Genomic DNA, 14428 nt, shown 5'->3' with positions numbered 1-14428 from the left:
ATAGTGGTTTTAGAATTTATTTCCAACTCTCTAGCATCAGTATTGGATGAAGAGATTGGAGGAGATGAAGGTGCCTTGGAGCACAACTTTAATTATTTTTGTTCTTTCTATTCTTACATGGAATCTATTATATACTAAGCATGGTTAAGGCTTTTTTTATGGATATGCCCTTAATGGCAAGGTTATAGGTCAACTAACCTTTCCTTAATTAGTTGATTGACTCTATGAGACTGAAATAATGAGGAAGGTGTAGTTTTGCCTTATGGTTAGAAATTTATATTAACCACAATTGTTCAAGTCAAGGCCTCAAGTAAAACTTAATATCAACAATTAGGCATGAAGGCGTATTTCTTGAAGTCCAAAAGTATTATTTGTAACGATAAGAACAAACAATGAATAGATAGTAATTCAAAAAAAAAGATATTAAACTTATACATCAATATAGGCAAAGCAACCTACATGAAATTTGTATTAGCCAAGATTCTTCAATTCATAGTCTCAAGCATAGTGTCAACAATATGGATGAAGCCATATATCTTAAAATTCAAAAGCATTATTTATAATTGATAAAAAAATTAATAATGAATTGATAACATTTCAAAAATAAAATATTAAACTTATATATCAATAAGGTAGAGATAATCTACATGCAATGTAAACCACACTCTTTCTGAACTATGACATAGATCTTGCGTGAAAAAAAATTCAAAGCCCACCTTGAGAGGGAAGTGTGGCTTGGATTATATGCAAAAAGCTTTGCAAGATTAATTTTCCATATATCTTAAAGTTCAAAAGCATTATATGTAATTGAAATAAATTAATAAAAAATTGATCATGATTCCAAAAAAAAATATAAAACTTATACATCAATAAGATAAAGACAATCTACATGCAATATACGCCACACTCTTTCTCAATTATGACATAAACCTTGTATGAGATAAATACAAAGGCCACCTTAAGAGGGATGTGCGACTTATATTATATCCAAAAAAATTTGTATGATTCATTTGCCTTTGAGTGGCTGCCATTTCAAGTACTTCAAGTGGCATGAAAATAAAAGAAGAAAGTCCACCTATGCAAGACAGTTATAATAATCCATAATAACATTTCTACCTTTTGAACTGTCAAATGATGGCTATCTTGAGTTCTTGATTATTTGGATGACTGATAGATGTAATTAAAGGGGAAGCTTAAGATGTTTAAAGGTCATGTCATGTTATCATAGAAGAGCATACATTGAGGGCATCAAAAATTTATAGAAAAGCTGATTAAGAAATTTTAAGTCATGTCTTGTTACTAATAAGTAGGTTGCACTAAAAGATTAAGCATTTTAACATCCCCACCTTATGCCCACCTAGCCCCAAAAATTTGAAAAGGATTGAGCAAATTTTTATGATTTATTATTCCATGACATACCATTGCTTCTCTTGTATGTCAATTTTTGAAATTACACCCATTAGACGTATTGGTATTTCCATTAGGATTTTAATTATATTTCTTAAGTAAAAAATTAGGATTGTAGACCTAAGTTTTTTTTTATCTTTCTCATTCTCCCTTTATCTATCTCCACACTTTTTCTATTCTCCATCCATTTAGAAAGCTTCAAGGACTTTGGCTAACTAATCTTCACAATTTTAACTATAAAGCTTCAAGTCTCAAGAGATGGGCATAGCCTTTCTAGAGGAATGGAATCATAACATCTATTCCAACCTTAGTTAACTTAAATCTAGGAATGTACAACTAATTAATTATTTGGTTATAAAGGCTAGTACAAAAAAATTTAAAAATGGGAGATTAATACCAGCTAAGAAGATTTTATAGACTAATATGAACAAAAAATTTATTTTATTTAAGTGAAAAATAGACTAGATATTTTGATTATTAACAATTTAGTGCCTATTAGTGAATATTCCATAGATTTTTATTTCAACCGCAATTAAATAGATCACAAAGACATATGCAATAGTATGTATTTCAAGAATTAATATGCAAATTTAGAAGACTTTAGAGACTAATTTGTTATTTGTTTTGATAAAAACTAATTGTGATCTTTAAAGAATGCTAGAGCAGTATATCCCAAAGATACTAGAATATGACATGTGCTTTTGTACATGGCTTAAAATTTTTGAAATAAATACCTAAAAAACTCAAGTCATGGAACTCTCCTCTTAATATCTCTCATAATGACCTAGGCCTTGTGGGATTTTTCTCTTTTTTTGAACTTTCTTCCACAATTATTTTTAGGGCTTTCACTTTTAGGTCGGACTTTACATGATTAGCTCCAAAAGTTTTCTTTATATATATAGTTATAGGTATGGTAGATTTAATTTGTCACGCACATTTGATATGCATTAATATGCATGCAAGGATTACAAAAACATGGACTGTCCATAGCCTCTCCTTGCCTTGGTTCAATGTGAATTAGGCATAAAGCAGCAAGAGGGAATTGTTTGTAAGTAATGTCATGTTATGAGGCTTTTTACCTACGTGTAAGAGGTTTCCTGTCTAACAACTATTTTATAGCTTACATTGATAAAATAAACTACATGCCAACATAGCATATATTTTGTTAGATTTGTTAACTTTTCTTCTGCAGAACATGGTCTTGAAACTATTTTCAATTCATAAAATGCTTCTATTTTTTATATTTTTAAGTTATTAATTTTATTGAGGAGGCAATTTTTTATTTCATTGAAATAAAGATGAAGGGTGCTTGTAATCGATATATCATTATATATAGACAACTCAAAAACACTTAAGTTAAATGAACTTAATTTTTTCTTAAAGTTATTGTAAATAGCAATTACACGCAATATGCCTTTTATAAACTAGGAATTATAAATGATATAATGGCCGCAACAATAAATATGTGGAGCAAATTGTAGACAAGACACAAGTAAAAGTTGAAAAACAAAATTTAAAAAATCTTTAGATGCAAAAAATAAAAAAAAATATTTTTAAAATTTGAAGTAAGAAGTTTGAGAAAGTTTTAAACTGTCCAATTTATGATAAAGTAAACTATAACCAACCAAGATGAGAATCACAAAAGAAGAAATTATTGAAATCTTTAGAGTTGTGGAGGTCATATTTGGACAATAAGTTTATATGTTAATTTATCTTGAGATCGGTGTGGGAGATTATAACTCTGGTGGTTAATCAAAGTATTCTTATAGCAATTGCAAATACAAGTCGATAAATCTTGATTTTTATAATTAAATAAATGTCATTTATGAATAAGAAATGATATTTTAAAAGTATTCCATAAATATCTGAGAAATATGGAAACAAAGTTACATATGTTACATTCTTATTTTCTTATTACTTACAACAATATTATTTTCTTTATTATATAATATCTACTAGTAGGTCATTACAAGATAATTTAATTCAATGACAACACCATCTTAACGAGTGATTATTGGTTGAACCATCTCGGCTCCAACTGCAAAGTAGAATGCATAAGGTTAGAGAAAACAGAAAAGGATACAGTACATGCATGTTCGTATGTGCTACTTTATGTTGGAGAAGTCCACCAGCTTAATGTAGATCTAGTCCAACTGTTTTAACCTTATTTTTATCAATTCACCAACATAAGTAATCATCTAGAAATGAAGACTGCTCCTAACATTATGAGCAATCACCAAATCTTGAATTGCATGTAATTTTGCTCCACAGCCATGTATAACTCATATCACAAAATATCTCTCCTCACGTGGACCATCCTAACGGGATGTAATGGATTGATACGTGTGCATTTCCCGTTTGACCGGGACATAGAGGGCATTTCCAATGTGTCAAATGTCGAGGTTACTGCCGGTAACCTGACCGCACATCCCCCGACGCCGCCAGTAAACCACCACGGCGAAGCAACGCGAGAAAGCAAAAGGAAGAACGAATAAAAGCCCACCCATCAAATCCCAGACCTGATAAAAGCCCATAAAGCCCACCCCCATCTCTCTCTCTCTCTCTCTTTCTCTCTCTCTCTACCTTCCCTCCTAGGCTCCTACCTCCCTCTCTATTCCTCTCTCCCTCAGCGAGCTGGGATATGAACGCTTTCCGCCGAGAACGCTCTCGAAAACCCTAATCTCTATCGAGAGATTGGAAACCCTAATTTATTGCTCTCTCTCTCCCTCTCCGATCTGGTGTTCTGTGATACTAGGGCGAAATCCCTGCTCGATTCCGCCATTGGAGCTCGCAAGGTCCGCCGGCCGGGTCTCCTGTCGCGTGGGAAATGGATGGGGGTGCGGGGACCTATAATTCGCGCACAGCGGAGGAGGTTTTCCGGGATTTCAGAGGCCGGCGAGCTGGCATGATCAAAGCTCTCACCACTGGTCTCTCTTTCTCTTCTATCTCTCCTCGTCGGTTTCTCTCACTGTTGAGCTCAATTTTGGGTGCTTTTTAGGCATTTTCTCGTTTTGATTTGTCCGTATCGTTGTTGGTTTCTGAAAAGAACGTTTTTTTCTTTGTTGCTGGTGTTGCAGAAGTTGACAAGTTCTATCAGCACTGTGATCCCGGTGAGTCATCCAGTTCTTTGTTCGATCTGTTAGTGCTAGGGTTCCATCATATATTGCTTGCATTTTTTAGATTGTTCGTTAGTGGAATTATACCTCTTGCACCTGCTTTAATTAATTGTGTAAATCAGGTTTTTTGGTTGACTTGGTGCTTAAAGATCATATTTTTATTTTTCAAAATACATACCCCGCCATGGGTATTTTTACTATATGATTTCTACTGTTGTTCAAACTCATCCTTTGACTGCACACAAGTTAAAATTTAAGCAGGTCATAGTTTGTTCCTCCAAGTTAATGTTTTAAGCAGGTCATAGTTTGTTCCTCCAAGTTAATGTTTTATGCTATGTACTAAGTAGCAGTGCTTCCTGAGAAGTAGTCAATGGCTATTTTCTGCATTTTCTGTAATTACTATTTGTGCGATGCAAAGGATTACATATGTCTCACTGGAGTATTGAAGGCTATATCATTTTACATATTTCTCACTGGAGTATCGAAAGCTATATGATTTATGTCATTGCAGAAGCCTCTACTCTTTCAGCAGTTTGAGACATACATATTGAGAACATTTCACTGCATATGCAGAAAAGGAGAACTTGTGTCTTTACGGACTCCCCAATGAGACCTGGGAAGTAAATTTGCCTGCTGAGGAAGTACCTCCAGAGCTTCCTGAGCCAGCATTAGGAATTAATTTTGCCAGGGATGGGATGGATGAAAAGGATTGGCTGTCACTAGTTGCAGTTCACAGTGATGCATGGTTGCTGGCTGTTGCATTCTATTTTGGGGCTCGCTTTGGGTTTGACAAGGAGGCCAGGTAATGGCTTTTTTTCCCCTTTAATTGTGACTGTGACGTTCCCAAAAATATATGCCTTTGTGATACTTGGCCCTCTTCCTTGTATTTAAGAGCACTTATTCTTACATAGTTACCCATTCTGTTATTTATGCAATTATGATCATGATTCAAATACTTTCACCGTGAAAATTATATTGACGTGCAACTTATATTTATTCTATTTATCACCAACAATTGTTTTATATATGTAAAGATAGTAATGTAAGGTGCTCTTGTTATTTGTGATATTGGGAACTTTTGGACTTGTCATGCGATGTGGTTGTCTTGTTAATATTTGCATTTGTTTGTGTATTGATGATTTGAAGGATTGCATCTCATCACATGGTTATGATCTTATATTCTTATTGTCATTAGGTGTTGTGCAAGAAAAGTTGATATCACAACATTGTGCACATATATGACTTAATATTTGAAAATGGTATGTCTAATATTTCACAATATTGTTATGCATTTATTATCTATCAACAGTGTCTTGTCTTAGTTGGCTGACAAGGTATAAGGTAGCACAGATGGTGAGATTAATTTGATTATGTTAAAACAACAAAAAATATGGAGAAGAAGAGAGCAAGGTCATATCTCATTGCACCTATGCACTTGACGTATCATAGCATGCCAAAAATCACAGTTGAGCCTTTCTATTGATTTTTATTTTGGAATGCATTTTTATATTTGTATAGGTAAACTTTAAACTTCATACACATAACCAACATAACTATGTCCTTTGTTAAACAATGTGATCGGACATCAAAATCAATTATCCACATTGTTGATCATGATTTAAAACATCCAAAATGTCTACAAACAAAAGTTTACATATTTTGGACATAAGTACCTATTTATCCGATCATTAAATTAAAGAGTAATAAAACAAAAATTTGTCTGGATTGGTAGTTCCGAAGAATCCTATTAATTTGACTTTTAGTTCATCTGGGTTTTAAGATAAGAGAACTAGATAAACAGTGTTGATCCAGTGACTTGGATGGCCTACCATGTGATTTGACATGGGATACATCTAGATTAGTTACAGATGGTAACATTGAAATCATCCTGATATATGTATGTGGCATTAGTTCCTTTACATAGTAGGCCAAGGTGAGGTTGGGCAGTCGTCTGAACCTATTGTGCCTATTATGATGGGACTCCCGATGATATATGGTAGGGAGCTTTACAGATTTGATGCTTTGAGGATTTATCTCAATTAGAGTTCAGGACTCACTGATTGCAAACTTATGTTAGGCATTACTCAAGAATGAGCGTGGTAGTCTTTTTGTAGCTGATAATTAGCTTGTTTGTTACTTTTAGTCAATGTTACCATGGCATCGCATTCTACATGTGCATTTCTATTTCTTTATTTGAAGAATCAGATACTGTCACATTGATCTTTCCGACATTTCTTGGGAAAAAAATTTAAGCCTCCACCTTAGTCCTCATTATTTGAAAAATAGAAAATTGATAGAATTGTACTAGATAGGTGATTTTTAGTTAAAAAAGACCCATCTCCTTGAACCAAATCTAGTTTCGTTTCTACATGACCATTGCGATTTTTGCATTGTGAAGTGACCTACCAGTTTCTAACAGTTCAGTTTTTAACTAAAGATTATTTTTGTCTGTCATCTTTTTACTATTCAAAGTGCAGATCCCTTTATGAAAACCATAAGGCTGATTGGAAACTGTTAATTGGTATGCTTCACATGAGTGTGGATTTCTTAAATTCTTATCATGATCTCATTCGCCCTCCTTTGGGCTTATATTTTCAAATTGCTTACTGAGAATTGTATCTTCTTCCATGTTAAACAGAAAATTTTCCTCGCCTAACATCAGATCAAAAAGAGAGTTATTAATTATTTGATCCGCTTCCTTTTGGGGGTTCTGTTGCTTAATCTGCCTTTCATCTTTCTTACCATAATCATTAAGGTGAGAGAAGTCTTTTTGCCACAAATGGAAAGCGATGCCTCATCTATAGAAGCCATTTATTTGGGGCGCAACCATTCTAAGCCCTTTTTCTCTTTGGAATCTTGAATTTGTAATTGCATTGTGTTCTTGAATTTAAAATTACATTTTTTCTCATTTTGTACTGTGTAGTAGTCTCCTTTCAGTATTAGACACGATATGCCAATTAAGAAACTCATTACTAAGTGTAGATAGTTTAATATTATTGGAAGCAGATGCTTAAATAAGCTGAACTTGTTTTTTGCTTTTTTTTTTTGTAAACATTATTTCTTGGTGATAGAACAAGGCATTCCATAGAAAATGATGCCTGTCCTTGAATGAAAATCTGTAGCATGTCCAAGTAATTTTGCGAAGGTTGGCTTTGAGATGAAGACTGTTTCCAAAACAGAGTTATGGTTTTGGAATTTGGACTTTAATCTTGCACGTGTGTTGGGAAGTGAGGGAGGGGAATGTGAGCTGAATGCTCCGATATTTATCGGACCTGCTCAAAGTATGGTACAGACTAGGCTGAGGATGACTCTCTTCCGCTTCCTTTTGGGGGTTCTGTTGCTTAATCTGCCTCTCATCTTTCTTGCTCCAATCATTAAGGTGAGAGAAGTCTTTTTGCCCCAAATGGAAAGCGATGCCTCATCTATAGAAGCCATTTATTTGGGGCGCAAGCATTCTAAGCCCTTTTTCTCTTTGGAATCTTGAATTTGTAATTGCATTGTGTTCTTGAATTTAAAATTACATTTTTTCCCATTTTTTACTATGTAGTAGTCTCCTTTCAGTATTAGACACGATATGCCAATTAAGAAACTCATTACTAAGCGTAGATAGTTTAATATTATTGGAAGCAGATGCTTAAATAATTTGAACTTGTTTTTTGCTTTTTTTTTTCTTCTAAACATTATTTCTTGGTGATAGAATAAGGCATTCCATGGAAAATGATGCCTGTCCTTGAATGAAAATCTGTAGCATGTCCAAGTAATTTTGTGAAGGTTGGCTTTGAGATGAAGACTGTTTCCAAAACAGAGCTATGGTTTTTGGAATTTGGACTTTAATCTTGCACGTGTGTTGGGAAGTGAGGGAGGGGAATATGAGCTGAATGCACCGATATTTATCGGACCTGCTCAAAGTATGGTACAGACTAGGCTGAGGATGGTTGTTGGGCTTGTTTGTTGAAAAGACTTGTATGCCTATGACCTTAGAGATTGGTAGATATCATGACCACACACTTGAACCATAGTAGCTCTTTATTATCTTCTCATAAACAATTTGTCTCTCATTGGCATGTGGTATCTATTGTGAGTTGTTTTATTCCTTTCGTTCTTCTAATCATGCATGGTGAACTGTTTGGTTATATGTCAAACACGTACTTGGTGATTCTTAGCTGCCTTAGCACAATTTTCCTTCAATTTTTGAAATAAATTTCTTACTTGTGCTCATCCGTTTGGTTAGTTATTGTATCTTCATTGCCTGTTTTGAATGAGTAGACCTTTTAAGAAATGAGACACGGAAATCTTTGCCCAAGGACTTGATAGTTGGAAGCTGTCTTCTTGATGTTATCCCATTTTTTATGTGTGCATGAGAATTTTGGAGTATAGGGAATCATAGATTTTCCACAATTTACTGTTAGGTTGTTGATTTTGTGCTAAGTCCACACATTAGTTAAGCTTAATTGGATTTTTTGGACCATATTTGTCATCTCTGCCCATTATACTTCATTTCCATATCCTAAGCCATGGCTATGATCAAATTCTGAACATTTTTTTTAATATTTTTTTGTTGATTTTAGTGTTTACTTTGTTATTATGAAATCCATAGACATACTTTTCTCTCTATTTGTTGTAAATATTGGTCAAGAAGAAAATTTGTGGTCTTCTATTATATGTATGCCGATAGGGATATAATAAGGAATATAATAAGGAAGTTTCCTTTAGCACTTTGATTTTGTTGTTATTTGTTGGGTTTAGAAACTTGACAAGATAGGCTAGCATGTAGCCTTTATGGAACATGTACAGTAAAGAAGTCTCCTTTGCTTCTTGGGTGGCTAACAAGATTTCTTCTTGTACTCAGTAAAGAGGTTTCTTTTTCTTTCCATCATCTTTCTTTTTCTCCTCTTCCTCTGTTATTCATATGGATTCCTAACTGTAGTTCTTGCATGAGAATGCTACTATTACTATTACTTTTTATGGTCTTTATCTAAATTAGATTGAATCATTATGTAATGTAGTCAAGCATGATAAAACAACCAAGTTCTCATTTTTCTTCTTCCAACATTAAACTCTCAGTTTTAGCCTATGCTTCATCCAGTTTTGAACTCAAATATTATGATCTGCTGTAACTAAAATTGGTTGGAGTTGGTTAAGAAAATTATTGTAGATTTCTTGTTTCACTTTAAACAAAGATGCTTTTTCAATGAATTTAATGTGATTTCTTGAAACACCTGAAGCTAATATTTTAAAATTGCTGACCCAGTCCAACCCCTTTTTTGTACCGGGTCACGGGTCTGTGGTTGGACTGTGGGTCGACTTTTGGCTGACTGTCCTAAGAGGCAAGGGTGACCCATCCCAAGCCCTTGCTCTCAAAATCGACGGCATCTTCATCCATGGATTTCTTCCTTTTTCTTTCTCAAAACCTTGCCATCCAACCCACTCAATTGCCATGCTAGAGATTGAAGATGTCTGGCGACAATGTTCAATATTATCATGGGGAGCGATTCAGCTGACTGAAGCAAGATGTCCCCCACCACAAATCTTGTCGCTTCTTTTCCACCCTCCATGCTTCAAAGAGGCTACTTAAGCAAGCTCCAATCTCCCAAACCCTTGTATCGACCCACACCAGAGACATGACCCATGCTTGATCAAGCCCATCCTCTACAAAACTCAATCAAATAAATGCCCAGATCTACCCATTTTCAAGTCCGTGCCTTGGCTATTGGAGTCACCACACCATGTTACGCCATGGCAACAATGACAACCAGTTGATTTACCCGAAAGAAGAGGGAAAGGGAGGGAGATCAATAGAGGTGGGCTATTATAGGGCAGAGAAGTTGGAGATCAGCCTCCAGGCATCGAGTTTTACTCATTCTCTTTTGATTCTTTTTTCTTTGGTCACTGGCCTGTGCAAGTCTTTCCTGGCTGACCCAGGCAGTTCGAGCAATTAAACCGCCTAGGCCAATAGGTTGATCGATTTTTTTTCGAAAAAACAGCTTTTCTAGCAACCTGACCTGCAAAGCTTGATGGGTGGCAGGTTGACAGATCGACCTAGGTGGGTCAACCAGTTCTTAAAACACTGCCTGAACCTATTTTTTTCAATGATTGGGTCACTTTTGTTTCGTCCACTTAAAGCCACAGAATGCTTTTGTGAAGCAAAATGTTTCAGTGAAATTTGTAAACCATGATTCTTTCTCTATTGGTTGCATATCCGATATATCTTGCATATTTAATTTGTTAGTTACTAACAAATGTGTATGTCAAAGGGTTTTGTTTCCATTCAAAGTGAAGTTGGCAAACCATGTGCCAACTTCAGTTGTAACTTCGCAAAAAAATTTAGGGCATGCCCTTGTTTCGTTCGAAATAGGGGGACCCCTGCAGACGGCAGTGGAGGACGAGTGAGGGCTTTTGAGCCGTCTCTCTCTTCCCCTTTCCTCTCCCTCCCTCCCTCTCTTCCTCCTCTCTCTCCCTCCCTCTTTTCCCCTCTCTCCTTCTCCCTCTCTGCTCTCCCTTTGTCAGTACGGCCCGAAACGGCATGACATGGTACAATACCGTATCATACCATCAGGCAATTGGTACGGATCTCGGTACCAGTACAACCTTGCTCGAAAGTTAGTCATGCCTTATACTCTATATCCTTGTTTTTGTGAACTTTAGCTTTCAAACCTCAAAATGTCCATTTTTGCCCAAATATTCTTCTTGTATTGTAGTTGTATTTACATTTATTGCTCTACATTTACTTTGTCTATTGAATTGATAGACTGCTGGAAATATCTTCTGTCATTATTCATGCATATGATACTCTACTTCACAGCTTTCCGAGGGGAATCACTTTTCTTTGTTGACATTTAAACTCTTCCGACTTACTAGATGAAAATTGTTAATGACTGACATGGTTTACCTTGTGGCATTGTAACTATACAGGAGGCGACTTTTTAACATGATCAATAATCTCCCAACTATATATGAGGTGGTGACTGGAACTGCTAAGAAGCAATCAAAAGAAAAAACCCCTAACAGCAGCAGCAGGAGCAACAAATCAAGCTCAAAGACGGTAAATATGAGTTTCTTATGTTGCATTTCTTGTTTTCTTCTTTCTTTTCTTTTTTTTTTTTTTTTGTACACCGGCTCCTCACACCAAACGTATATGAGTACAGTTTTCTTCTTTCTCATTAGACATTTCAAATCAAATTTATGCTGCCCTTACTGCCTCTGTTCCCTTTCTTTTTCCAGCAGTCACGGCAGGCAGAGTCAAAGGCCTTAAAAATGCCTGCCCCAAAAGAGGAGGAAGAGAGTGGAGAGGAGGATGAGGAAGAGGAGGATGAGGAACGTGGAAACACTTTGTGCGGTGCATGTGGAGACAACTATGCGAATGATGAGTTTTGGATATGTTGCGATGTTTGTGAGAGATGGTTCCATGGAAAGTGCGTCAGGATCACACCTGCTAAGGCTGAGCACATCAAGCAGTACAAATGCCCGGCCTGCAGCAACAAAAGGGCTAGAGCATGAAAGTGAACTGTTATGGCTGATGTATTAGAACAGGGCTTCGGAAACAAGGGGGAAAACCATTTTGGATGCAACGATCAATGGACCTGCACGCCCAAGTCAGGCTTCCAGGTTTTAAACTTAGTGTAATTAATTTCTTTTTCAGTATGTTACTGTTAACTAGTGGTGTCTCTCTGTGTAGAGTTCATTTGTCATGAGTAATCCTTTTTGTGCTAGACGTGTCTTCTCTGACAGAATGCTTCGTTTGGCAGACTTCTACATTGTTAGAAGAAACAGAATTAGGTGCAAGTTAATGGCAGCATACCTTCAAATTTTTTTTTTTTCAGTCATTTGATTAAAATAGATGATCAACTAATCTCATTTTCTTCTCCTTAGTTCTGCTGGATGAATCGTCTTCAGCCATATTATGGCTCATTACTTCTGGTCGAATGGGTTCAAACAGGTCTTCATCCAGTTATTTGATTTCAGTGCTCTTCTGTGCTGCTGGGCATCTGATCTGAGCCTACTAATGCCATTGTGCTTAGTGTTTTGCCAAATACTTACAATTCTAGAAGCATGCCTGAGCTATCCAGATGACATGACATTCTATGATTCAAATTTTGTATCACCCTTTATTCGTGGAAAGAAGATTCAACTTGCTTTTGATTTTGTCTAAGCAATCCTGATGATTTTGGTTATGTAAATTATTCGCTTTCAAATACGAAGGTTTGATATGCTCGAAAGCTTGCTCTGCTATTGGAAAGCACTAAAAACCAGGAGGATGGAAATGATCGAAGTATAGTTTCTGCTTGGCAACAGCTTGGTGTTCAGACGAGGAGATTTAGAGGATGTCAAGAAAGCTTCTATGTGGGGGATCTACCAAGTTGCTTTCTCTAGGGGCATCTTCACCTTTTTAAAAGGTCCTGTGCTCGAAAAGCTTTTGTAGATTTCAGTTGCCTTAATAACTTGAACAGAGGCCTACAATCTATAAGTAAGAGTGGTTGTGGTTCCCTCAATGGTTTTTCTGCGGACTGTCTCAAGTATTCTCTATATTAATTACGTTGTAACATTTATAGAACCATGCGATATTCATTTTTATGAGCTTTGTGAAGCCAACTTGGACAGGTGGGATTATCCCATAAACACTCAATTCATGAATGCTATTTCTTGTTCACCAGGTAGCATGGATAAAAGTTGCAAGGAAAGATTTGGAAAAGCTGGAAGATCTTTATGTATTTCTAGGCTTTATAGGACTGAATCAGTCAGCTGGAAGACCCAACTGTGAGCTTGTCATTGTGGGTCCTCATTCCTCAACATTTCTTCCTTCCTCTTCAACATCCCTCACGATGCAGCTCTTATCAGCTGTCTACCTGATCCGCGCTCATCGTCCTTACCATCTCTTTCAACATATCTTGTGTCTTTTCTAACCGATATTGGGACCTATCACCAGCTACAAAGTAACAAAACTGATGTACTTACGCTCCATCATTCTGACACCTCATTTTCTCATAATTTACTAACACTCTCCCCATCTCTCTACTGATGCATAGATTCTAGAGAGCAATACATAATTGTCTGAATTCTCTGGTTCAAGCATGGCAAACTCCCCTAGTTCAATAGATTCAAACAGAAGAAGGGCATAGGAGAGAGGGGTGCAGATATGGGCGCAGCGGGTGAGGAGGGCGAGGGTTTCAACTTGCGAGGATGCAATGGGCAGTAGCATTGGCCGGATAAAGGGCCAAGAAGATTATTAGGTCACCTAGGCCTATGCTTATCAAACCATGAAGATTAGAACTGTGCCATATGTGATTTTGCCCTAAAGATTGTTGTTATTCCCTCCTATATATATCTTAAAATTATAATAATTTAGCAACACAATATATCTTAAAATTGATAATAATTTAGTATAACACGTATACATATATATCCATTTTTAACCACTCAGTTCACTCATGCGATGTAGCAATTGGGGATTGATATGGTACGTAGAAAAAGATCAAGCTTATTCGGCTCAGGCACCTTTCAATCAATTACTACTTTTCATGTAGTAAAGTGAGGTATGACGAAAAAATCTTCAACATATTTCTATGCGAGATAATGAAGATCATGTTGCTAAAACGAAAGTGTTTTCATTTAAAATTTTATCTTGTATTAATCTACATGGTGAATTAGTGATACCAACAGCCTAGATCGTCTAAGACCCGTGCCTTTTCCGTATTGTTGCAATTGCTCGTATGCTAAGCCTATTTCTTCAGGTTATTTGTCCTTTATATCCATTGTATCCGTTCCAGTATTTGTCATATTTTTAGTTGTGGGCTGACGTAATATATGCTCGTTTCTTGCCTTGCACAAATATATTTAACATGCAAAAATAGAGAGATTAATAAAAAATTATTTTAATAATATATATTATTAGTTTAACTTCTTCCTGC

General features: G+C 36.0%; 1 protein-coding gene across 5 annotated transcripts; it reads left to right on the top strand.

Moving 5' to 3' along the window:
* The first annotated feature begins 3931 nt into the window (after positions 1 to 3931).
* On the top strand, positions 3932 to 13094 carry LOC103706696 (PHD finger protein ALFIN-LIKE 5-like). 5 transcript variants are annotated; one of them, XM_088706884.1, is made up of 7 exons: positions 3961 to 4334; positions 4485 to 4517; positions 5097 to 5325; positions 11436 to 11565; positions 11748 to 12128; positions 12234 to 12299; positions 12393 to 13094. In XM_088706884.1, exons 1-5 carry the CDS (start codon positions 4235 to 4237, stop codon positions 12018 to 12020), a joined length of 765 nt encoding a protein of 254 aa, XP_088563010.1. In that variant the 5' UTR covers positions 3961 to 4234; the 3' UTR covers positions 12021 to 12128; positions 12234 to 12299; positions 12393 to 13094. The 5 variants fall into 5 exon arrangements, with proteins under 5 accessions (XP_038984267.1, XP_088563010.1, XP_088563007.1 ...); XM_088706881.1 differs by having other exon boundaries at positions 4030 to 4334; positions 11745 to 12115; positions 12199 to 12299; XM_088706882.1 differs by having other exon boundaries at positions 4030 to 4334; positions 11745 to 12128; positions 12199 to 12299; positions 12393 to 12660.
* Positions 13095 to 14428: the final 1334 nt, after the last annotated feature.

This window comes from Phoenix dactylifera, chromosome 11, assembly GCF_051530095.1.
Source record: "Phoenix dactylifera cultivar Ajwa chromosome 11, Ajwa_hap1_PhDact_Kaust_v1.1, whole genome shotgun sequence".
NCBI lineage: Eukaryota > Viridiplantae > Streptophyta > Magnoliopsida > Arecales > Arecaceae > Phoenix > Phoenix dactylifera.
Note: the sequence above shows the minus strand (reverse complement) of the source record. Positions and strands in the feature narration are given on the sequence as shown.